Raw genomic sequence first — 27,122 nt, 5'->3', positions numbered from 1 at the left:
AAAAACTGGTATAATTTAAAGAGTGAATTGGACAAATACATATTTGCAAACCTGAATATCATTACACAAGCACCCTAATTAGCAAGTCCTGGTTGGCTACTGCTTCTTACTATAAATGGGCACAAATCCAATTACAACCCAAAAAACCGCACGAACCAGACCAGTTTGTGGTTCGCGAACCAGTGGTTCGTGGAAGCTCATTTACATGAACTTCCACGAACTGGTCGACTGGTTCGTTTGGGTTGTAAAGGGGCAGTTTAAATGGCCATTTCCCCAGAGAAATGGCCATATAAACTTTTCCAGCAGCTTGCAAGCGGCAGGGTCCTTTAAACTGCCTAAACCACACACCCCACACTTACCTTGCCCTGTGGGCCAGCAGCATCCTTCCCCCCTCCTCCCGTGAGGGGCAGGAAGGCTGTTTTGGGGCAATGGAGGAGACCGCCGAAAACAGCCTCCCTGCCCCTCAAATGGTGGGGGCTGGGGTTTGGGCAGTTTAAAGGGCCCTGCCACTTGCAAGCTGGCAGGCAGTGAGGGGGGATCCCCCCCCCCGCCTCCTGCCAGCTGATAGTTTAAAGGGACCTGCCACTTGCAAGGCAGGAAAGGGCCCTTTAAACTGTCAAATGCCCCTTTCTCTGCCGCTGCTCTGCCCCAGTTCATGCCAGTTTGTGGTTCCTGGTTTGTGAAAACCCACAAACCATGAACCTCATGGTTCTGTTTTTTTGTGGTTCGTGCCTATCTCTACTTCTTACTGAAGTCACACTTAAATTCTTTCTAGTGTTTGAAACAATCTTAAAAGCTTAATCTCAGAACCTGATGCTTGACTTTCAATCAAACTTCTACTTCATGCCACTGAAGACAAGGATGCTCTAGTTTCTCAGCCAGTGCAACACATGCTGCAGCCATATTTAAATATGCCCAAACCCTGGCTGCTGGCCAATGTTCCCCACCCCAAAGAAAACTAGCATGTCATCCAAAGCCAACTATTACTGCGTGTGTATATACTGTCACTTAATACATTGCTGCTACCTAACTTGCTGCTGATAAAAGGGTAAGATCCTTTCCATTTGCTAGTTGCTATATAAAGCCAACTTCTATTCTGAGAAGTTGGACAGATATGCAAATTTAGGATAGACTTAAATACAAACTAGAGGTTGGTATCACAAGGCATAAATGTCACCTCATGCTCTCAAATAAAGAAATGTGCAGGAAATAAATGTGACAAAACTTTGAAACAGAAAATGTCAAATATGGGGTACAGTGAGGAAGTCTGAAGACTTCATTAACTTTGTGACCCTCCCAAGAACTGCATTTGAGAAGAGAAAGCAATAGAGCATGGGATCTGAATGAACTCTGATGAACAGGCCCTGCTTAAAAGGTTTTTATGTTCCAAATCAGACAAGATAGAGGATGTCAGTAACTGTTTTCCTGTCTCTAAGCAGCATGGGGGCGGGGGAGAAGAGGGAAAATCTGTATCTGGGACATGGTGCTGGGCAAAGAAGGTTTAATCCTTCCCTTTGCACCTTTTCCCAGTGTAAAATTGGCCTTCTGGAAATACTGTTTTTCTAAATGTACTTGCTGCTCGCTAACCCAAAGTTGACCTTCCTATAGCTGCTACATAAATATAGATACAGGAGATCCAGTCCCAGACTCCCAACTGGTAAGCCTGACTTTCTTGCTATGTAATGTGTGAAAGGGTCCTAAACTCTCAATCCAAAACCCAAACAACAAGGCCACTTCCATATTGCATCTCTTTTATGCTGGGCAGAAAAGACAAGACCCCATTCAACAACTATTGCTGATTATCTCCATTCACTCTATTAAATGTACAGCCTGACTGAAGGATTCTTGCATGTGAGCTACCAACTATTTCCAAACTCTCAGCTTGAAAGCCAAGACACAACTTACAATGCTCCTGAACCTGCCATTTTCAACATTTTAATTAAATTGGTATTAGAGGGTGGCACACAAATCTTAAATGCTTGAAGGGGAAAAAAAAGAATAACTCCTTAACAATGAAGCTTTATGGCACAAGTCCATCACCAGTAGGATCACCACTCTGTAATTCTTTTGAGGGCAAAGAGATAAAAAAATGAACGTTTAATATAAAAAAATGAAACCAGAGAACCACCTTTTTTTTTTTAAAGAGATGAAACAGAGAATGCTGTAACCCAATCAACTGCCTTATCCCACCTTATGCAAGACAGTCAGGTAAGGTACATGAACATAAGAGAAGCCATGTTGGATCAGGCCAATGGCCCATCCAGTCCAACACTCTGAGTCACACAGTGGCCAAAAAACCAGGTGTTCTCAGGAGGTTTGCCAGTGGGGAAAGGACATTAGAAGCCCTCCCACTGATTGTCCCCCCAAATACTAAGAATACAGAGGATCACTGCCCTAGACAGAGAGTTCCACCTATACCTTGTGGCCAGGGGTCATTTTGTAGAAAAAGAGCTGGAGGAACTCACTAGCACAACTCATTAGCATATGCCACGCCCCTTGACATCACCTATCCTGGCTCTTTTGGACCCAACCCTGGCCATTAAGGGCCAAAATTGGGCCCAAAATGGCAAAAGGGGGCTGAAAATGGCCAAAAAGGGGCCCAAAATGGTCAGGATTGGGCCACTGCCGAGTGGGAGAGTGATCCACCACCCATCAGAGGCCCGATCTGGGCCGTTTCAGGCAGGGCCACCTGACATGTGACCTCTTTGGAGAACTGTCAGAACTGCGTTCCTGCACGTTCCCCCTCGAAATGAGCCCTGCTTGTGGCTACTAGCCACTGATGGACCTCTGCACATGGAGAGATTGCAGGTGAGTATGGAAACAAGGCAGGCCACAGGGCCCTGGATAAACAGCCAAGATATGAGATTTACCCGGGTGGAAACAAAGAGTGGGCCTACAGCATGAAGTAGAAAAGACAAATAACTTAAATGTGGAACATGGTGATAAGAATCTTAGTGAACAGACTGGCCAAGAAGGAGTTGAGCCACTAATTGTTGTGTGTGGAGCACTTGCTATCAAGCTGGGGAGGCATGTGATGCTGAATAGACTAATCTCCTTTCTGAGCAAGACCTGAGCGAGGGTGGGGAGAATCCCTTGGTTTCCAGGGGCATACTGATTCCTGACCATAGGTTAAGAGAATTTGTTCCTTGGAGTATTCTATCCGGGGGGAAAGGATAGGATTTAGCCTTGAGACATCACACTTTCTATTATATTTGATTTACTTAGCTCGTCTCACAAATATTGCTTTGTGCTATGGCAGAGTTGTATTCTTCCAGCACTCAGATGCCCTGACCTGGGAAACAGATGTTTGGACAACAACATGTTATTGCATTAAACCACATGGAAAAGTCCTCCTACAATATAATTTCCAGCTATAAAGTACATTTGCTCTGTTTTGTTAAGATAAAAACTGAATGTTTCAATGGCTCAAGGAACAAAACTGGAAACTGACGTTGAGCGGAAAGACCTGCAATTGTTTAAAGAGATAAACATAATAACCTTGGTCCAAAGCTCTCATCTTTATGGCTGTTACAGGCCTTTACAACGCTTCCATTTCCAACTTTCAGTGATTGCTGGTTACAATGGGCCAAATGCAGACATAACCATGGTTAAGCAACTAGGAGTCAAATTAAAAATGATGCTCAGAAGCATGAATGTTTTCCTCTGAGTTTTTTATATAAAAAGTGCTTAAGGTGGCTCACAATCAACACATACTGTAAAAGTATACAAATAAAATCAAACAGTTGAGACTGCCAAATAACAATTAATACAACCCACAAAAAATACTACTGCAATAATTTACATTCCAACTACTGTCACACCTTCTAAAGTTCTTTCTAAACAGAACAATCTTACAGGCTTTTCTGAAGGCTGGCTGTGAGGATACCCAAAGGAGCTGAAGGAAAGTGCAACCTGCACTAGAAACTCATGGAGGAAACAGAAACAGAGTCTTCTCTTGTTTCTTGCAAGTAATTTTTCTTAACAAAATCAATCCTTCCAAAATGAGTGCTTGAATCTTTTCCCACAAGATGCAAAAAGCAGTTCAGGACAGCATTTCTGACAACAAAGAAGGTCTGCAGGAAAATAAACATTCCCTTCCTCCTTAAAACATTCCAATTCAGAGTGTATCTTCCAATAACTCCTTTAGATTAAAAAGAAACCATTTACAACTAAGCTTCATGTGTAGCTCAATCCTGGGAGCATGTATATGCCTGCCATCCCCCTCTTCATCTCCTACTTATAACTATTCTTAAGGTCCCCTTTAATACAGGACTTGAAATAACTCAAACATTAGCAGCACAACATCTGTACCAGGATGCAGAAGGGGACTGCTAAATGCCTCAATGCCATTTTGCATATCATTTTAAGCTTTATGCCCTGTCAAGCTCTGGGAAGACTACGCCTTGCTCTAGGTATCCTCAGTGAAATTGTTCTCCATTATGATCAATTTGACCTGGTGGATAGAAGCATTTTGCCACAGTAGGATAGCATCACCAATACAGTCAACATAGTATATCAGCTCTCTGAACGCCATGCAGTCTTTTAGAAATGAACCCCAAGCCCATTAACAAAATCTTATTGGAAAGAAAGCAGGGCAGAAAAGGTGAATGATGTCTTCTGAAAGTACCAACACAATTGCTTGACACCAAGAAAAGAGATGCCCTTCCAAAGCGTTTCAATCCAAAAAGCTTTTATTCAGGAGTCAAAGAACATACTATAATACTAGCTCACTCATACAGAAATCTGCTCTTTCAAAAGAATTTCTTTTCAGATTGAAATGTGTTGGGGTACATTTATGAATGATTTGGGGGGGAGGTTTCTGGTGGCTGGGAAATGCTACTACCCTTTCTCTCTTCACCTCGCCCTCTTTATGGTTAGGGACTGTACATTTGGAAGGAACAATCAAGACACATGCAAGGAACCCCAAAACACCAAAGACTGCATCATCATGCATTCCAATTCTTTAGTGCAAGGATTTTGGAATAGTTCATAAAAATCGTATGATAAAGCTTCCTATAAACTCTATCACTGCAGGAGAAACAGAGGAGTATGGTTGACTGTCTGCTCTCCAACACCCCCCCCCCCCATAAAAAGATTTCCCTGCACACAGAAGTTTGTCACAGAGAAAGCTAGACGCAACCCATTCTTTTTAAAAACTATATAGCAGCATGCAAAGAGACAACTTATACAAGAGACCTTATAGTGGAGAACGGCCTTCTACTTCCTGCTGAAAAATTGTATCTCCTTAGTGGGAGTTTGTGCACATTGACAATTAACATTAGGCCCTCTTTTTCTATCTTCTCTCCCACCCTAAAGTCTGCACGTACAGCAGTCACACTTAAAGACCAGGTATATCTTACAAGGAATAAATCCTACTTACAAATCCAGAAATATCACTGTCCAACTATGGGGTCCCAAATGGGTTCTGGAATACTGAAAGCCCAGGAAAATATCTACTTTAAAAGAACTAGACAGGTAAGAAATGAAACAGAGCAGTAACATTACCAAAAAAAGAGATGATCAATTATACAATCAAAACAAGTGCAGTCCAGTAAGTGTATTAGCGTCTTTCAACTGAATTATTTGTTTGCTATTTAGACATAAAACTAGATTTTGTGATCTAAAAGCATATGAATAACCATCCAAACAGCAATTACCAACAATAAAAAAACTACCAACTAGATAAACTGCTATGTTATTCTAGAAGGCGTAGACATAGTGAAACAATAAGATCCATCTATCTAAAAATCACGTTTTTGTCCTGGGCCTTGAAAGACAAGGAAAAGTAGTAATTGAGATGGGCGGTGGGGAGAGATTTTAAAATTTAAGAGAAAAAACTCACAATATCCACCAAATTGAAACCAGCTGAGTCCAACTGAGTTCAATAACAAGAGTAATGCTGGATCTAGCATTGATGGTAGAGAAGGAAATTAATGCAGCTGCAAAAAACATTTTCTTCCGATTCAGTCTAGAGCAGAAGATGCCGCCCTACCTTGACATAGCCGATCTAGCCACCTGGATCCATGCCATGGTAATACTGAGATTAGATTACTGTAGAGATCCCATTCCCCTAATGGGGTAGGACTCCCCTGCTTCCAACCTCTACCCTCCCCACCAATTACCTGGCCAGCAGGAAGGGGAAAGTGTGGGGAACAGGCCTGGGAGCTCCAGAGTGTGCTTGTGCGCATTTCGGAGGATTTCTGTATTGCTCCAGGCATGATGTCATTCCTGGTGCAAGAAGGAAGTGAAGGCCCCTGTGTGGGGCTGATTTGATAAACTTTCTGTGTCTCCTAACACAGAAAGTTTCTGCTAGCAAAGTAGATTTCTGCTAGCAAAGTGGGCCTTTTTCACCACCATCTCTCTGGCTACATCCCAAAATACCTCCCCAAGTGCTGCTCATAGGCAATAGGGAATCTCCAAAGAAACAGCATGAGGAAGGAGTCAGAGGTTTGCAGAGTGAGGAGGCATCAGTGAAAACTGCCCCACATCCATTCCACTCAGATTAGTGGATCCAGCCAATGTATTTTGATATTAATTTGTTACATTTGCACTTTTAAACCACCTTGATGGTCCAATCTAGGTCAAAGAAGAGGGTTGACAATTTAAAAAGATGAAAATTCTGTTGGAAACACAGAATATCTGACAGAGAATGAGTTACCAGGCTCTACAGCAGGAAAAGGCAGACACACTGATAACCATACTTCAGTACAGGCCTGGTTAGAAGAATTCAAGTAGCTTCAATTTTGGCTTCAAGCGTGGGATGGAAGAAGGGAGAACTCCAACATTGCAAGCTGTTGTGCTCTGCCTGGCAGGCTTCCAGGCAAGACATGCTGACCCACCCACTCAAAGCCAGATTTTCAGCCCAGCAAGTTAAACCACAGCGGCCCTTCAGTTGTTTACTCCTATCCCCTATAGAAATTAGAAGCAGAAGTGAGAGCCCGCCCACCCCAAGCTTGTTTGGATAAAGAAATCAAAGACTGTATGCACTCTTTCTTTGCCTCCTTGCAGATAGAAAAAAGAATGCATCAAAATGAGATGGCAGGCCTTAACTGGATGTGCCACATCTAGTCATTAGCCACATGCGAAAGAAACAAAAGCCACCATGGTTCTTACAGACACTTCACATACTACTTTTTAAGATACACACCAAAGATGCATGAAGTACACCCCTAAAGTATGAATGCAAACATGTGTATCATTCAGGTTCATTTTCCAGGCACTAGTTCTCTGAGAATATGGTCAAAGTCCAAACTGTGGAAAATGTAAAAAGCACTTTAGTACCATGCTCCAAAGAACTTGATGGGATAAAGCCAATCTTGCACTCATTCTTGCTTAGGATGAAGTGAAGTTTTTATGCCTGCTTATCAAAAATTACAAGGGACAATTAGCACAACCAGGTGCTATACAGGTGGCACTAGTGTCTGTGTAAAGAACACAACAGGGTCAAGCATTTAGAAGCCTAACAAACCAATCCCACTGTAGCAGAAAATGAAACCATGAAATGCTTCCTAGCTACAGCAGAGCATGACAAGAACTGCTGGATTTCTCTTAAGAAAATTTAAAGGATTCCAGAATCAATAAATGCTGACCTGTCCAAAGCTCTGGTGTAGCCTAAAGTCTGGGGATGCCCCAATCTCACTTGACCTCACCATGCAAGTAAGATGGCCTCCATTATGGCACTGGGTCAATAAAATTATACGCTGCCCCACAGTGAACTGCAGGCTTCTGAGCATTTATTATGATGCCTTGTGTTGCTGGGAAGACACTGGAGTGAGCCACTGGGGAGTCTTTCCAGATGTTCTGAAAAGGATGCTGAAAAACTAGAGCAGAATTCTGCAGCAGTTCTAACTTCAACCTAATTGTAGGCTTATATACTGAGGTTGTTTAATGATGAAAATAGAGGTTAATCCTCCATCTTTTGAGGCTAATAAACTAGCTAAGCAGGCAAAGGTGGCGACAGCAACAAGCAGAGGATGGGCAGAGGTGTGACACGCTGCCCACACCTTGGTCTGTCCCAGTAGGTTATGGTTGCCAATACTGGCATTCGAGTTAAGTAACACCAGAGAAACAACATAAAAGAGGACAGGGCGTGACAAAGGAGTGGCAAAGACAGGGACACAATGGCATTATTCTTGTAACATTCATTTAGCAACTGAGTACTCTGAGCTTGATTAATTATCATAATTAAAAAACAAAGCTGAGCTCAAAAGTAAAGCTGCAACAAACTAGAGTCATTCCATTCTTGCACTACTGTCACAGCCTGACCAGACAGGCTACTTGGTGCAGTAAAGTGTTGCTCTTTTTAGGACTGCCACTTGTCACTTTTTCAACGCTGACAGTACAAGAATTGCAGGCCTGCATTCGCAGTCCCAAATAACTGTTGACTGGGGCACTCCGAATCTAACAGGGAGCACCTGAATCAAGGCAGAAGGTGTTTTCCTCGTAGCCCAGCTTTTACCTCTAGATTCAGACAGCGTCAGTTGTACTTACGTTGCTCAGGAGCCCTAGAAAGGAAGGCAAAAAAGGAAGAAATAGGCCACTGCCACCTTTGGATCGAAGGGGAAAGCAGCTCAGGGGAAGAGAGACCTTGTAGTGAAAAGGTGGTAGATGGGGAACACTGTCCCCTGCCACTTTTCCAATGAAGCTGACTTTTCCCCTAATAGAAGTTACCGTGTGTAGACTCAAGATAGCTTTTTAAAAAACTATCAGAGAAGACATCCATGATCATTCCAAAGCAGCAAACTTCTGAATTCTTGATGTCAGGAACTAAGAACAGGAGACAACTACTACCTTCATGTTTTTCTTATACGTTTTCCAGGAACATCTGGTTGCACAGAGAATGCTGGAAAAGATCAGCCTTTGGTCTAGTCAAAGTTATTCTAATGTTTTAAACCTATAGATGAGCAGCTCTGGAGAAAGGGGACAGTGGTGCAGCTGAAAAATTAGTGGGTTACTCTGAGCAGGATCCCCCCCCCCACACACACACACCATCTGCCTTTAAATTTGGCTAAGTCTTGCGCTGAAATGGTTTGTCTTTCTGTCTCAGACCACAGATCTAGGCTTCCAAGTGCACCAGTGTGAACACAAGCTATGGCTGAACCAAGTAATAGCAGGATGGGAGAGGAAAGCATCACCCCAAGCCATTCCACTTCACTTTGCTGCGGAAAGCACCCCAGCCCAGTTGAAAGTGAGAATGCAAGACTGGCTGGGTAGATGAAGAGTTTCATGGTGCAGTAATAGCTAGGCCATAAAGTGCCAAACTCATACCAATGCAGATTGAGATATGCTCAACAGTCCATTTCTATGCTCTTAACATAAATACATAATAATATATACAGCTCTCTCCAGCTCAAAACCAACAGTACAAAATCAACAATAAGTAAAAGAGGTAGTTTCTAGAACTAGTGTCTCTTCTGGATACCATGTAGCACAGAACACTACATTCAGAATATCAAATGGCTCCAGATTATGCCTTTTCACAGTAATTATAGCATCAAAAAGAATATTCTGCCATTTCTCAAACCTTTCCAGAAACAAGAAACTTGAGAACAGCTTTCTGCTCAGCTGTGTGAGAGGAGTCTCACCAAAGGACTGATTTAAGCCATAAATCTATTTATATAACTTCGGGTTGAAATGCCGGTCAATTGACTGCCTATTACTTGGCCGCAGTCAGATATTCCATGAAGTCAAGAATGCCCTTGTGTGAGAGGCAGCCTGCTTCACTGCTGCCTAGGATCAACCAAGAGTAAGGATTCCTTGCTCTCCAGCCCTGCAGGAGCGAGGTTCACATGCCATTCACTGAGGAGGAAGCAACTCTACCTTACAAGCCTATCCCTTTCCCAGCTGAGCTTCAAGACTCAACCTCCCGTACTATTCAGGTGCTGTAAGTGCAGGTGATTCTATAAAGAAAAGGAACATGAGTTTACGAAGCAACAAACACACGAGCAGACATCACAATGGGATAGTGAAAGCAGTCATTCTCTGTCAAAGCAACTGTTCATCCTCTCTGGACTTGCTTTTATATAGTTAGGACAAAAACAACTCCATTATCTGATGCTCTGTCTTGGCATCCAGTGCCTCAAGTTCATCAAAATAAACTCAACATTTTAGAAGGAAGTCTCTCAGGCTTGCACTCCTGACCATGACTACATCTCAAGAGAGTTCAAGTTAATTATAAGAATGTACTGTTTTGTTTAAACTAGAAGCACATCTCTTCCACTGGAACACTATCGCCTAACATAATGCTCAAGGAAAAAGCTTGAACAGAGGTGGTCAGAAAAAGTAGGTCTATTTTAGCAGTTCTCACAGAAACATTTTGGAGGTTTTGACAAACAACTGTCCAGCCAAGAAGTCATAAAAATAAAGGAGCCATGCAATGTTTCTGCAGAGATGCAGAACTTGAAAACCACCAATAAATTAGTGGTGAGCTCTTAAGCTTCCCTTAGATTTCAGCAGCACTTTGACTACCAAAAAATCTTTAAAACAAAATATTTTGTACAATCCCTTGATGACACAGATGGTGGCCAAATTCCAAAATATTTGGCAGCATTCTTAATTCCTCCTCTTAAGGCAGCCCACTTTGAACAGTCAAGTTGAATCAACTAATCCCTATGGAAATTCTTATCTTACTTGATCAACTATTCAAAAGGCCTCATTAAAAAGTAGAAAGGTGCCAGTGTTTCTACCTATCATAAATAGAGCAGTATCTATAATTTCTGAGTTCAGGATGATCACAAATTAGCTTGCTAGTTGACATTCAGTTGGTGGTGGGTTTTATACAATTAGACAAGTTTGTACTTAGGTAGCAACCTCACAGCACCATGAATATTACAAAAAGGTTGTTTTCTCTAGACACTGGGGAAAAACATAGCTGCTTATATCAAGCATGTTGTTGAGAGATTTAACTAGCATAAGTGACACAACGCTTTAGGAAAGACAGAGGACTTTAGACTGTTGGGGGTGGTGGTAGGCAGAGAATTAGAGCAATCCACCCACACCCTCAATAAACAGACCTGCATTCTTCCAGTACAGCAGCAAGATCACTAGAAGCCCCTCTTCTCCTAAATGATTTATTTAAACCAGCTTTTCCCCTCTACCCCTATCCAGACATCATACTTTTTATGTGTATAGCAAAGTTGTATTTGCATTTACTAACATGAAATGTGAATGTAACAGATGAGCACCTCAAAACACGGGCACACTGATTAAAGCCAGGCTTGGCCAACACCCCCTGTTGAGTATTCAGGCAGAGCAAACTTAGTCTATAACAAAGGAAATGCTCTTCCCCACCCTTAGAAATATGTATAGGATATTAACACCATGGTCTTCAGGATACCGATTCAGAATAGATCTACATAATTAGGACACAATTTCCACTTTCCAATTATCACTCAATGTCTGCCCCACTCTCTATAACTTAGTTTTATTGAGTGGACAAACACATTTGAATAATTAGTTTTATAGCCTGCCTGAACCCTAAGGTGCTGGGTGGATACTAACATATCATTTTTCACTAACAATAACCCTGTGAGGTAGAATACAATTACTATTTTGCAACTGGGGAACACAAGAGAATTACTCAAAAACTCCAAGCAAGTCAATAGGTGAAGTTTACATTTAAGCTCCAGCTCAATGACCAATGTCATCTATGCATTATATTGACCCAGTTACCCAATCTTAGACTTCCAACCCCATCCTAACAATGCTTACTCAGAAGAAAGATCCAATGACTTCAACTGGACTTCGTTCCAAGCAAGCATATTTAATAAGTCAACCTTTTTTATTATTCCCTACATTTTTCCCATGCTGGAACCGACGGCAGATTTCCCAGGTGGTCTCCATCCAGAGACTGATGCGAGCCAACCCTGCTAAGCTTCAGCAAACTTGCTGGATCATGTGTTTTCAGACCACACCTTAAGGCTTAAGCTATCGTCATAAGTTCTTCAGGCATAGAGTTTTGCAGGTAACCAGCGCATTTGACTCAGAAGAAGTAATCCCCATGTTCACTGGGCTGATCACTGCTAGCCACAAGAACAAGTCTGATAATAGTATAAATTAGCAGTCATCTTGAAAATGAAATTTAGGTCCAAAATGGTCAGGATCCAGCCAGGATCCAAAATGGCCAGGATCACGCTGCTGCCTGTCAGGGGAGTGCTCTCCTGTGTGGCAGGAGCCCGTTCCAGGCCGATTTGGGCCCAATCCGAGCCGTTTTGGGCTCATTTTGGCCCAATATGGCCTGGATCTGGTTGCTGCTGGGCAGGGAGTGCACCCCTGTACCGCAGCGGCCCATTCAGGGCCAATTCAGACCCAATCTGGGCCAAATTGGGCCCCCTGTGGAGTGCAGGAGTGCTCCCGGGGTGGCTACGGCCTGCGTGATGCAGTCTCAGGAGCGCACACACACATGTACTGACAGGGGCAGCACCTCCTCCTGGGAGTTGCCTCGGGTGAGAGTTCCCCCACCTCCTTCTCCAGACAAAAAAGCCCTGTGCTGTGATGTACTATGATATGGGAGACCCGGGTTCAAATACCCACTGTGCCATGGAACCTTGCTGTGAGAACTTGGACCAGTCATATACTCTCAGCCTGACCATGTCACATGGTTCTTGTGATGATATCATGGAGGAGATGAGAATGATATAAACTACTTTGGGACTCCCGTGGGGAGAAAGGCAGGGTATAAATGAACTAATCAGTAAACAATAACACTGCAAAAATCAAAGCAAATTAAAAGCAATTATAAAAGTGGGAATTAAAAAACTAGGAAAAGGCAGTATATATCAGCTGAATGTTATTCTTCTTCCAGACAATACCGGTGTTAACTTCAGATGTACCATTTAAACAGCGACAAAAGGATATTTCAACATTTATATGGCAAGGGAAAAAACTAAGAGTTAAATATAAAATTTTACAAGATGCAAAAGAGAGAGGCGGCCTAGGTTTACTGGACTTGAAGGTATATTACACTGCCACATGTCTAATGTGGATGAAGGAATGGATGCTTCTGAGAAATGAGACTCTTGACATTGGAAGGTCATGACCTGAGATTTGGATGACATGCTTATTTGTGCTATGATATAGTAACGGTCTATGCAGAGTTCAATAATCATTATATTAGGAGAGCCATCTTGAGAATTTGGAATAAATACAAATCGAGGTTATCACAGAAGACATTGCTTTGGATTTCAACACAAAAATCATTTTATAGAAGGGAGATGACCACCAAACAGGGATGACTTACGAAGACTTACTAGAATTCTCACAAGGAGACTGTAAACTGAAGACAAGGGAGGATTTAATAGCTAAAGGTTATAAATGTCAATGGTTTTTCTATGGTCTACTTCTTTTTCAGGTTCAAATCAAATAAAAAATTATCGGGCTTTGATTATGAAAAGACAGTTTGAAAAAGAGCTCTGTACAAATGACAAACATGTTATTTCCAAAATGTATAAACTTTTATTGAAATTTGAAATGGAAGAAAAATCTGTGAAAGATTGTATGGTATTGACTAAAATTTTGGGGTATAATACACCAATGGACCAGTGGGAAAATATGTGGGTAAAGAGGCTCAAATCTGAGTTCCACAGCTAAAGAAAATTTTTATAAAATGATGTATCGGTGGTATATGTCTCCTGACAAATTAGCAAAAATGAGTAAAGGTATGTCAAACAAATGTTGGAAATGTGAGCAACATGAAGGAACATTTGGTGGATTTGTCCTAAACATCGTTGGTGGATTTGTCCTTAAGCTAAAAAAATTTGGTCACAAATTCATATGATAATACAAAAAATGTTGACGATCAATATACAATTTAAACCAGAAGCCTTTTTTTTTGGATTAATGGATAAACAGTTGGAAAATCAACATGGTATTCTATTTCTATATATGACCATGGTGGATAGGCTTTTATATGTGCAAAAACTGAAAATACAGTATTGCCTTCAATCGAGGACTGGATTATGAAAATGACAGAGTTAGCAGAGATGGCTAAACTTATAGTTCTGATCAGAGATAAAACATTGTCTATTTTTTTGGTTAACTGGAAACCCTTTATTGATTTTCTGCGTGAAACAAGGAAAAATGAACTGATGATTTGTGGATTTGATTTTTAAGAAGATATATTTGCAAAAAACATATTGCAGGGGGGGGGGGAATTGGAAAAGGTAAATTTTGGAGATATCAAAACTAAAAGTATAATTAATGTTTGTTAAAACTATGATAGGTGTTATAGAGAAAAATGGAAAATGAAACATGTATGCAGCTTCAAGCATAGACAGCTTCAAGATGGGACTGGATAAACATATGGAGCAGAGGTCCATCAGTGGCCATGGAACTCTCTGTCTAGGGCAGTGATGTTCTGTATTCTTGGTGTTGGGGGGGGCAATCAGTGGAAGGGCTTCTAGTGTCCCTTTCCCACTGACAGACCTCCTGATGACACCTGGTTTTTTGGCCACTGTGTGACACAGAGTGTTGGACTGGATGGGCCACTGGCCTGATCCAACATGGCTTCTCTTATGTTCTTATGTTTATTGATCTTTGTTATTTCTAATCTTTGTCTTTCATTCTTTGTATTCTTTTTTATTTACTTCTTTCTTTTATTTCTTTGGCCTTTTTACTGGGCTTTTAATCTTACTAATAAAATAAAAATTCTCTCTCTCTCTCTCAAAAAAGGAACAGGTAGTATACGTCAGCAGGAAATATACCAAAAGCTCACAAGATTAAATGTTATTTTCACCTGCCATCTAAATGATGACAAAATAGGCACCAGACATATTCTCCAAGAGCAGTTACCATCAAGAATGCCCTATCCCATATCACTGCAACCTTAATTTTAAAGACAGGTTCCTTCAAATTAGGGGCTCTGGCACTGATCTTAAAATACAAACAGGAGCCAACGAGAGCAGAAACCTTCAGACACTCAGATTCCAAGCTGCAAAGAGCTTTACTGGTTAAAATAAGCACCTGGAGACAACTGCTTCATATCAGGGAAGCCACTTAGGCCTCTGAAGTCATGACTTGAATGTAAAAGCATCCCCAGTTAGCAAACCTGATGCATAACGAGATCAAGAACTGCAAGCAGTTGTTTTATTAGATTGCTTCTGTCCCTTTGCTTCAAGTATACCTTTCACGTATCACAAAGGCACATGGTGCCCGGGACTGAAGCTCAGGCAGCTTATGCAAGCAGCAAACAATAGAACTGAAAGAGGAAAAAGGGCCTAGACCCAGTGTCAGCAGGAGCAGCTTTGCAAGACCTTCTTGGTTCAAAGGCTACCAGGGGTGAACATGAAGGCCATTTAAAAGCTGCAAAGAATAGTGTTTAAAGAAGGGTGTTTAAAAGCTGCAGTTACCAAGCTCTGAAAACACAAACTATGAATTCAGATGATAGTACACCAGCCTGAGAATCAGGACCACCACATCTACATTTTGGTTTTTAAGCCAACATCATCGCTGTCATGATTCTTCTCAAAGATCACTGGGAATCCTGTGAAGGTGCTGAATATTCTGTGTCTTTCCCTCACAAACAACTACTTATCCCTGGGCCCTTTAGTTAGGAACCATGCCATTGAAACAAGTAAGAAATTGGTTCAAATCCACAGCACAGACACGCCCCCCTCCCTGAGAGGCAGAAATCTGGATGCTGGATTTATTTATTTAAATTATTTACAGTCTGCCTTTCACTCTGAGATTCAGGGCGGATTATACAATGTAAATCAATAGGATGATACATCTAATAAGCAATGTAATGGGACTAGGAATGAAAAATTAGAAACGGAGGTGTCTGAACAAAGCAGAAGTATAAAACATGACATGTTAAACAATGCAGAACATGGCATTACATCAGTCAAAACACAGTGCAGTTTCCTGGGCCTGTTGATGTAGCCCTACTGACTACATAAACCACCACCACTACATAGAACTGACACAGTGCTTTGGAATTTTCAAAATGTTTCCATAGCTGTTATCTCTGTAATGCTTGCAAACAACTTGTAAAGTAGATCAATATCATCATAGATTGCAAGGGGGGCTATGTATGAGCACCCTAAAGGTTACTTGTTGATAGCCATTTACGGCTAAAGCAATATTAGAAATGTGGACTTCCTGGCTGACAGTTCATTTCTGCCTGCTGTGGTAAATTTATACACACAGGAGCTTGGGGTGCGAGTGGGAGTACAAGACTCTAGACTGAAGGAGGAGCCTAAAAAAACCAGGAACTCTTATTCACATAAACACTTGGCCCAGCAACGTAAGAGTTAATATTTTATTGTACCACTCTGCACTTCTCAAATCTATTAGACTACTCACAAGTTCTCTCTCCCCACTTTGTTAACATAAAGTATGATGTGTAATATGATCCAAGAGCTGGGGAGAAAGGAGCAGAAAATAAGTGCACGTACCAAACATACACGTTTGTTAGCACAAATGCAGGATTTTAAAAAGAATACATTACTCTTTGACAAGCTTTAAATGTGCATCTTTCTCCCACCCTCAAAAGACAAACCTTTTTTAAAAGGGGGGTTCTACAGTTTCACTGCATGGTTTGAAAAACAACTTTAATTGGCACTTGGCTTTACCCAGAGAAGAAAGGGGAGGGGGAGAATAGCTTTGGGACAAAGAACGCAAATATTTGAGTTCTCTGGCTTCGTGTTTTCTTCATATTTGCAAGCAAACTCTTGGTGCAAATATATAATTAGAAAGAGGCTGCCAAAATGAGTGACAAAAAGGCACAGCGTTCACTTTGGTTGCTCCAAGCTGATACATTTGCCCAGCTCAGCAATTTTAATTCATTTGCACTTGGACAAACAACAGGCTCCTCAGCTAATGTACTCGGTAAAATCAGATGCACAGAGAGGCAATAAACTGATCAGGAATATTCTTAAAGGTAAGTGGGAGGGAGGGAACTGCCAGCTTGGCCATGGCACATTCAACAGATGGTTCTCTTTAAGTTTCTGTTTCCAAGGATAGAACCTACACGCTGCCAAGAATACAAGGGTGCTGCTGATGTCAATATATGTATGTTTCCCCAGCCACTATTTATTTCCATTTCTTGATGGGCAGGAGCAGTGAAATGCACATTTTAATGACATCAGGACACGGGATAAGCACATGTAGAAAAAAAAGACAAGGGCTGCTGTTTTCAGTGGCGGCTCTGTCCTGGTTCCAACATGTTTGTTAATCTCAGGGCAAAGTTACAAGTTTTCTAAAAACACTGTTACCTTCAAAATTCTAAAAGCCTTGCTCCTAGGCTATTTCACGAAGCACCTCTTCTCCTACTGAACCCCCCAACTGAGGCTAGGCTGATATTTAGTGTGAACAGGTCCTTTTCAATTATGGCCCATCCTGGATGGGATACAATACTAAATGCAGAAAGTGAGTTAAAAAAGGTAGAACACAATGCAGTAAAATGGAAGATGATGCATCCAATAAACACTGCAACAGACCACAATCCACTCCTTTATAAAGCAACCTTTCCTCGCCTGTTCTATTATACTACAGTTCAAATCTCTTTATAAAAATGCCCTTAGTGATTCGATATGTCAGATCTCAGAAGCTAAGCTGGGTCAGCCTTGGTTAATAGTTGGATGGGAGACCTACAAGGAAGACCAGGGTAGCTACGCAGAGGCAGACAATGACAAACCACCTTTGTTATTCTCTTGCCTTGAAAACCCCATGAGGAGTCACCATAAGTCAGCTACAGCTTGATGGCACTTTGCACCACCACTGACCTACACACTGCTAAATCACGGAAACTATAACAACACAAGTAGCCAACAAAGTATTCCTTGAAAAGGTATAAATAGGTTCATTTATCCTCCATTATCCCCAACACATCTCTATAGAAGAAAATATTTCCTACCGCAGAAGTGTATTACTTTTTGCAACGCTTCTATAAACAAATACAACTAGGTTTATGACTCATTATTGCTTACTAGATTTGAACAGAACCTCTAAAAATTTACCAAACAATAAGGCTTTTCATGAGAGATGTGAAGTGCTATGAACCAAAGATTTTATTAACAAGAAATACTTATTATACTTGGGAAAATAATTCTAATTGCCAGTTAAATGACCAGCAGGATTTCCCCAAGGATCTTCTTGGGTAAATGCTTATAAACTTTTTTAAAATGCAGAAACATAATATTCTCTCTCTTTCAAATATGACAGTGTTTTAAAAAAAACTTCCTACCTTCAGGAAAGAATTCCCACACAAACATATCAGCTGAGAATTCTTTGCCTCTGGGTTGCACACTGCTGAGGTGGAATACCGCTGGGTCTTATCGCTGCCCACAAGAGCTGGAATTATGCTAAAAACGATGGTTCTCAAGCTGTGGAGAACTCTTACCCCCTTGGGAAAGGGGCGTTAGGGTTTGGAAGGATGGGAAGTTCCAGTGAGCAGAAGATACTGCAACAGGTAACACCAATTACACTTTTTTCTAAGCAACAGAAGCATAGTATTGCAACTATAGCAACTGAAGGAAATCATGCTCAGTTTAGACATTACATGCCCTAGTTTGCTCATTATGGGGCAAAAACATGGCTAATAATCAAACTGTGTGCGCATCCTCCCCTCCCCCTTCTTTGTAGCATAACCTTACAGAAAATGGAAATCTTAAACCAAATCCAATTTGTTATGATGTCTGAATGCAGAACTTAAATTTATTTCATTTATCCACACCTTTCTCTCCAATGGGGACCCAAAATAGCTTACATTGTTCTAATCTCCTCTATTTTATTCTGACAATAACACTATGAGGTAGTTTAGGCTGAGGTCACTCAGCAAGCTTCCGTGGCAGAACAGGGATTCAAACCTGGATCTCTAAGGTCCTTAAGAAACTGTGGTTTGCCTCTTTCCCAGAGACTGTTTTTTTAAAAAAAACTTTAACCAGGATTTAATTTAATAGATCTTCAGAAAACATACGGGAGTTTCTAGCCAGAGTAGTTTCTTCTCCTCTTGCATCCTTTCCTGCCTGGCCGGGTTTAGGAGGGGCTCTGATGCCTGCTGTAGCCCTCCTTACTCTGCAGCAGGCTGCATAATATAGTTGTGTGAAAGGATATCCTACAAGCATACCTACCAAAGATATAACTGCTGGTACAAAGCAAAAAGGAAAACTTTTTGCCCAAAAGTCTGAGTAAGCCTGCAAATGATCCTGACCATATTCTGTGGCTGCCAGTTTGGTGTGAGCCAGTTTGGTGTAGTGGTTAAGAGTGCAGGACTCTAATCTGGAGAACCGGGTTTGATTCCCCAGCTGGGTGACCTTGGGTCAGTCACAGCTTGTAGGAGCTCTCTCAGCCCCACCCACCTCACAGGGTATTTATCGTGGGGATAATAACGACATACTTTGTAAACCACTCTGAGTAGGCATTAAGTTGTCCTGAAGGGCGGTATATAAATTTAATATTATTATTATTATCAGAAAGATCATGAGTGCTGGAGACATCTTTCACAGAAGATTGCCCACTATTATTTATCTCATTGAGGAACCCCTTGTTAACTTCCCAGGAATCCCAGTGTTCTCTTGAACAATCTGAAAGGCACTGAAACATAATTAGAGAGAGAGCGGGATTGAGGGGCAATCTACTATTGGGAGATTGTCACATAGAACAAAGTACAGGTGGGAAAAGAAATATACCATGTTTATGTAGGGACATATCTATCATGACAAAGTTAAAAAGAACTTTATATGTTCCTCATCGCCTTCATCCCTACTGCAACCCCCTTCCCTCTCCCCAAAAATCAAGATTATGGAGCAAGCAAAGTGCCTTTCAGAAATGTGCAGGTGCACTCAGATGCATTCATGCAGGACATCAACAACAGCTTGCACAAAAGAATAGAGGCCAAGTCTCAGTGAGTGAAACTAGTAAGAGTTGAGGTTGATACAAAATGTGCCCAGTGTCACAGTCTGGCCCTCACAAACAGCAAGGCTCTGATCCAGTTAAGAGGCTTATCTGAGCAAAGATCTTGTTCCTGGGGGGAAAGGATGGGAAAGCATGTACTCCATCTCTACACTCATACTGTTGAGAAATGCTGGCCCTCAATGATAACGCCTGTCTTCAGGGCCAAAGCACATAAACTTCCCCCTTCCTTAAGTGTGAAATGGTCTACATGGTGCAGTCCATGTCAAGAATAGATCTTTGACTTACAAAAGCATCTGAGCTCATTCAGAGAGGATACAAATTTAAATGATTATATTTGGGGATTTCTCACTTCATTATCTACACTTAAAATATATAGAGAGAGCATGAACAGGAGAAAGAAGAGGTAAGCTGAAGAAAAGCCTTCAGATTTGGTCAGCCATGAATGCACCAAAAGAGTACTTTCCAACTTCAGCTATCCACCTTTAAACAGGGAATACTAAATAACCACTAGATTACAGGCATATAAGGACCGTAAAGAACTAAACCGTGGTGTGTAGTGGTTAGAGTGTCAGACTAAGACCTAGGATCCTGGAACATACATCTACCATACAGGTCTAACTGTAAAATAACACTAATGCACAGATCATTCCTCCACTTTTATTTACTAACATTTGTAACCTGTCATTTCTCCACAGAGTTAAGTACAGTATTTCAACCTCACATCTTACAGGTTAGATTAAACTATGAGAAAACGACTCAAGGTTCACCAGTGAATGTTATGGCTAAACTGGGCTTTTGAATCTAGCTTTCCTATATCCCAAACTGACACAGTAGTTTCTGCATCACACTGCTCTCATTATATACAGTTGATACTTGGAATAGCACTTCAGGTGTAGGTCTATAACGACTGTTCATTTATACAGTACTTCCTTTTTGAACGTGGTTCAATCCAAAAGCCAGAAGAGGCAAGTTTTATCTAGGTAAGAAACTGAAACCAAGTAATAAAGATAACTTCTACACAGCTATCCAGAAAACATACAGCAGAAGTGAAACAAGAATGAACGTCTGTCAGACTGAAGATCATAGTCAATTAATTCAAAGCCCTATACATTCCTTAAATGATAGAGCTTAATTTTGCAATTTTGCATGGGGGTAGAGTTTATGTGTATATATTCTGTCACACAGCAATGGTTCACAAGATCTGACACTTGATGTGGAAAAGGACATGTTATCATTAGCTTAACAGAGTTACAGAGCTGTGGTCAAAGGCAGGAGAAAGCAATTCTAGCAAATCGAACACATAATTGTATTGACTCCCTGTCCTATTCCAAAGACTTGACCCAGTCACAATAATCAGGGAGGTAAGGCAAGCCTGAAAGATGAGGACTGCAAAAGATATTTTCAGCTAACTCATATTATTCTATTAAAATACTTATACCCTGCCTTGTCCTAAAGTAGTTTACAACATTCTTCTCTTTCCTCCATTTTTCTTCACAACAGCCTCGTGAGGTAGCTTAGGTTGAGTGTCTGGGACTGATCCAAGGTCACCCAGCAAGCTTCTATGGAGAGCAAAGATTTGAAGCTGGGTCGCCAAGATCTTAGTCTGACGTTCTAAAATACTACACCACACCCCTAAATACCAAGGATACAGTAGGAAGGCATATGATAAAATAAATTTGCTGCAGCTAAGCCACAATGAGTGCTAGTACCAGGAATTGTATTGTACGTCAGAAGGGTATCCAATCCATCTTAGTTTTTTGCAAAAAAATTAAAATAGGAACAAAGTGGCACTTTAAAGACTGATGACATTCATTTCAGCATAACTCAGATCTCACTTCATCAGGTGCATTATCTGCCACCATCTTAAGTCCCATGCAAGAAAAAAAGATGGGTTAAGCATAAATCATTCATCAATATAAATTAATATTTTTATTTACAGTGTGCATGCATTTATATACTTTTATAGCCAAGTGGGATGTTAGCAGCTCTTCCAGAAATAATGCAAGTTTAAAAAAAAATATGCTTTGTTTTTGGGTAGCCAGGGATAAGGTGTCAGTACAAGGCTCCAGTGAGGATTTTGTTTATAAACAAGCTAGCCACTTCCAGCCTTTAGATCAAGATGCACACACTAAACAAGGTATTATTTTATCCGTCCCTTAACATTTGTACTAACTCCTTTGAGAATCTCTTGCTTTCAAGGACAAGACAGATGTAAAAGGACAAGATAAAATGCAAATAAATAAGCATGGGATACAATGAAGAGATGCAGAAAATTATTAAAAGTTTCACACACACACACACCCAAATATAGTGAACATAATCCAGCCAAAATTACTGATTTCAAATCTTGCAAGCGCTTACTTTTGGCTGGATCTCTCTCACACATCCAAGCAAAGGTGTAGAAAAAAATGTATGCATATATAAAGTTGCAAAAAGTGCTGTGAGTTTTGCCATTAATTAGTAATTCTTAAAATGAAGAGTACTACCATCTTGTGCCATAAACTTTGTATATGGGGGGCACATTTATACCCATGGCTCAGTCAACATCCTTTACTTTTAAATGATAGAAACATGGACAACATTTGGGTACTGACTAAAGATGCTCAATGGGCTTTAAGGTTTTCTGGAATGTGACAGAATTTTCTGACATTTCTTTCTGGTCTACTGGAAAAAAGCAGACTTGCCAGCCAACATCAACCTTTACCAAGAACGTAACCCTATGCACGCATACCTCAACTTAAATTAAAACATGCACAAAACTGCACTGTAAAATAACACTTACTGCAATGTCATATGTGTACACTCTTAGATATCTCACATAGGCAGCTGCTTTGTGGCAGTTTAAAGACAAACAGATTTATTATGGCATAAGCTGATTGCAGCGGGCTCTAGTTCCCAAAAGCTTCCACCGTAATAATTCTGTTTGCCTTCAAAGTGCCACCAGACTTTTTTGTACTTTGCTGCAACAGATTATCACCGATATCTCTCTGGAATTTAGTATGCATGCACATACCCATGTTTATAGCCACACATACAATGTGTACATACGTTATGCTTCCTATTTTGTATGCCTATAAACATAAATATATATTCATACACATGTGCATATACATACCTATTCCATATATATACATACATATATATACATTATATTTCCTATTACGTATGTGCACATACACACAAGTATAAATACATTATACTGTTTATTCTGTATTTGTGCACCTATATAGACTTTACTCTGTAGGTGAGCACATTATACATGCACTCATATATAGATACATACACTCATATTTTAGAGAGAGTATGTCACCATGGTGCAGCCCTTGGGATCTGGACAAGGAAGACCTGGCTTTGAACCGTAAAACTGTAGGAAGACCACAGAGACCTTGAGCCAGTTCACCATTCTCTCAGGGGTTCAGGTGGGTAGCCACGTTGGTCTGCAGCAGAACTTGAGTCCAGTGGCACCTTAAAGACTAACAAGATATTAAGGGAATAAGCTTTTGAGAGCACAAACTCCCTTCCTCAGATATTTTATTCAGATATTCTTCAGGTACCTTATAGGGGTATTGCAAAGGGGGAGGAGCAAGTAGAGAAAAGGACTGTACAAGTCAAGCTCTGGGAAGGAAGACCAGGCTATAAGATCTCATACACACATGCCCTTCACACAGCAAGATTTGAGTCCAGGGCATTTTAGAGACCAACAAGACTTTCCTAGTATAAACTTTTGATAGTTAAAGCTCCCTTCATCAGATAAGAAGGTTGCTATGACTCTCAAAAGCTTACACCGTGAAAATCTGATTGGTCTCTAAGGTACCAATGGGCTCAAATCCCACCATTCTCTCAGTTTCATCTACCTCAGGAGGCTGTTGCAGCAGGGGTGGGGGGGAGGAATGAGTAGAAGAGATAACTGCACTAGTCGATCTCTGGAAAGGAAGATCAGTGTATAAGAAGCAAGATCTCATACACCCAAGCCCTTTACAATGAACACACACACAAGATGTTCAGGGTATAAACTTCCAAGAATCAAAGCTCCCTTCTTTAGACACCCTGGACATTTTGTGGGTCTCTAAGGAGCTGCGGGACTCAAATCCTGCTGTTCTACTGCACACCAACACGGCTACCCACCTAAAATAGATCTCTGAGGTATGAGCTTTTGCGAGGATCTGAGGAAGAGAATTTTGACTCCCCAAAGCTCACCCCCTGGAGAGCTAATTGGTCTCTAAGGTGCAACCAGGCTCGCATCTCGCACGTACAGCGAGCTGAAACTACCCTATGCACAGCGAATGCACACACGTTCCTAAGAGCCAGAGCGCATTCACTTTACAAAAAGAAACAGGGTAGGGACACACACACACACCATAAGCTTGATAAACACGGTGCTTCCTTCTCGCCTTCGGTCAATGGGACGCGCGTGAAGAGGAAACAAGCGCGCGCGCTGTACACGTGCATTCGCCGTCACTTGTGAACAGGTCTCCAGAGCACAGACCATATGCAATACTTAGCACGGGCTAGGCTCAGTCTTTAGCACACTCTACGCAGGCAGCCCTGAAACGCCAAGCCTTCCCCCCGCACGCCTGGCCAGGGCTGCCCGAGGGGGCGTGGCCGGCGCGAGGGAGCCGAACGTTCGGGCAGCGTCCGCGAGACGCCCCGCGAAGTTGTCCCAACGGCCGCGGAGGGTCGTCTGCCCCAGAGGAGAGGGGTGCGTGCGTGAGAGAGGGGCCCCGTACCCACCTGCCTCAGGACTTTCCGGCAGTTGCTACAGACCCGGCGGCACTCGCTGTGACTGTCGTGGCCGTCGCCGGGGAGCGCGGGAGGGCAAGGCGCAGTGCTGCTGCCCCTGTTCATGGTGTCGGCGGAGGGCGAGGGCACGGAGCGGGAGAGATGCGGCGGCGGCGGCGGTGGCTACCTCTCCTCAGAGCCCAGCAGCGCCTCCGGCCGCCGCCCCCATCCGTCGCTTCCCCCCTCCCCCCAGCGCCGCTCGCCTTCAGCCTCTCGCCAACGGCCGCTGCCATCCCCCTCGCGCACACCCCTGCGCCGCCGCCAATCGCCGCGCTCCGGCCGCGCCCACTCGGCGGCCCGGCAACCAATCGCGAGGCCGCAAGGCGGCCGGCCAATCAGCGGAGCGCTCTCCCGTCCCCATCTCCGGGCAGTCTCCGAACGAGAGGCGGGACCAAATGAGAGAAAGGGGCGGAGCATCACAAGGGGAGGAAACCCCCCCACCGTGCTACACTTTGCAATCAGCTGTGAGCTCGCAGGGGGCGGGCCGCAGGGAAGGAAGGTGGGGCTTCTGGCGACCAATGGGAGAGCCGAGTGGAGGCTTGCACCCACGAGGTGGTGACGCCCCCTCCTTGCTTATTGCTGGGGCTGCTTTGGAAGGTAGAGAATGGGACGGAGGAAGAGAGGCAGAGAAAGGAGAGAAAGAAACGACACAGGCAAAGGCATCAGGTACAAACCCTGACCAAATCGTTTGCATTTTTTGTGCAGAAAACCGTCGCTAAAACACGACATGCATTTTCAATCCGACGCTTTAAAAAAAACGTTTAACGCAAATAAACAAAAGGTATTTTCAGATGAGACGCTATACGGGTTATTTGCTCCCCTCCCAAGTGATTGCAATGAAAACCTTCCTTTTAATATCCTTTCTGTCCTCGAAGCTTTATGAGGCAATGTTCTTGAGCAGCAGAAATAATTATGACTTAAAGGATGAAAGGGCCGGAGTGAGGGGAGGAATTGGCTAACTGATAAAATCATTTGGAGATCTTTGTTGCGGAATAGAAAAAAGTGCACCCGAAATAGGAAATTCAGAGTGACAAGCTAGGAAAGGAGTAATAAATAGGGCTCTAAGATCCTCAACGAACATGCACTCAAACAGAATATGAAAAGAAATATCAGTCCTACCTAGAGGCCATAGAGACAAAGTCAATCAGAATACATTACAGACTATTCAAAAATCTGCCCTGACCAACCTGAGAAGGGTGCCATTGAAAACATAAAAGCTTGGGCTAACTGAAATGCACATTCAGATTGAGGGTTGCTATCATCTGTCTTGCGCTCAGTTTGCATTCATACATGCATACAAGGTAGCACTACAACAGCTCAGAGAGTGTACTAGTGCCTTGTCTGAAAAAATCTCTCTTTTTAACTATTAAATTTTTATTTTATTAATAATAATCTCTTGTAGAACAAGGACAATGTTGCACAAGAGAACTGAGTAATGACATCACCATTCTGTTCATGAAACTGAACTTGCACATTTTTAGTGCAATCCTAAACAGAGGTACTCCAGTCTAAGCCCATTGATTTCAAAGGGCTTAGACTGGAGTCGCTCTGTTTAGGATTGCACTGTTTGTCTCACTGTATCATCCACAATGCGAAGGGGCAGGAAATGATGCAGACTTGTGTGAGCTGTATGTGGACTGGGTTTACTGGAACTCCAGTAGCCCAGCAAACAGACAGAGCACTTAGTAAGTCTCATTCCAATTTTTTGTGGTCAGGTTGGTCAATTTTTCACGCTGATCCCTGACCAATATATATTTCCCCCCTCCCCCACAAAATCTCTGGCACCGTGGTTGCATAGGCATGACACTTTACAAAGGTATAGATGTCCCTTGCTACCATTTTTGACAAAAGATTTTCTAGTGGTGTAGCAACAAAGTCACCAGTAGTACCATGGAAAGTGACATCAGGCCACAGCCAGTTTATGGCAACCCTGCAGGGCTCAAGGCAAGAGAAGTTCAGAGGTGGTTTGCCATTAACTGCCTCTGCATAGCGAGAACCTAGACTTTCTTGTTGGTCTCCTATCCAAGTACTAATCAAGGTCAACCCTGCTTAGCTTCCAAGATCTGCCAAGATCAGGCTAGCCAGGGCAGGGCAGGAGTGCCTCTAATGCTCTGAAATCATTACTGAAGCCTACTTAGGACTGTTCCCTTTGGAATACATGGGGGCAAGCTTGAAAGCTCTCCACCAGGAAAACTCCCTATCTGTGGCAATCTAGCATGTCAGGGAGAAATGCTATTGTAGTCAAGCTTTGTTGTGCCTCATAGAAATAGACAATTTTATGTTCCATATGGTACAATCCTAAGAACACTTTCCAGGGCCCATTAAGTATATTACCCTGTTGTCATTGCCTTGTTTTCTTCCGATGTAATACCATTGTTCTGTATTGTGCGTGCAATATGTACCATGTCTAATATGCTTTTTAATTTAGATTTTCTCTAATCCTATACCTAGTACATTGCTTGTTAGATGTTTCTTCATATTGATTATATTGA

At 42.1% G+C, this 27,122-nt stretch overlaps 1 protein-coding gene across 1 annotated transcript in view; it reads right to left on the bottom strand.

Moving 5' to 3' along the window:
* Window positions 1–24,747, bottom strand: part of SESN3 (sestrin 3) — a 70,495-nt gene extending 45,748 nt beyond the window's left edge. The window contains exon 1 of the mRNA XM_054973398.1: window positions 24,583–24,747. Coding sequence (XP_054829373.1) covers window positions 24,583–24,696 — 114 coding nt within the window. The 5' untranslated portion in view covers window positions 24,697–24,747. The remainder of the gene's footprint in view (window positions 1–24,582) is intronic.
* Window positions 24,748–27,122: the final 2,375 nt, after the last annotated feature.

This window comes from Eublepharis macularius, chromosome 3 (genome assembly GCF_028583425.1).
Source record: "Eublepharis macularius isolate TG4126 chromosome 3, MPM_Emac_v1.0, whole genome shotgun sequence".
Lineage (NCBI taxonomy): Eukaryota > Metazoa > Chordata > Lepidosauria > Squamata > Eublepharidae > Eublepharis > Eublepharis macularius.
This window is presented reverse-complemented; position numbering and strand designations above follow the sequence as displayed.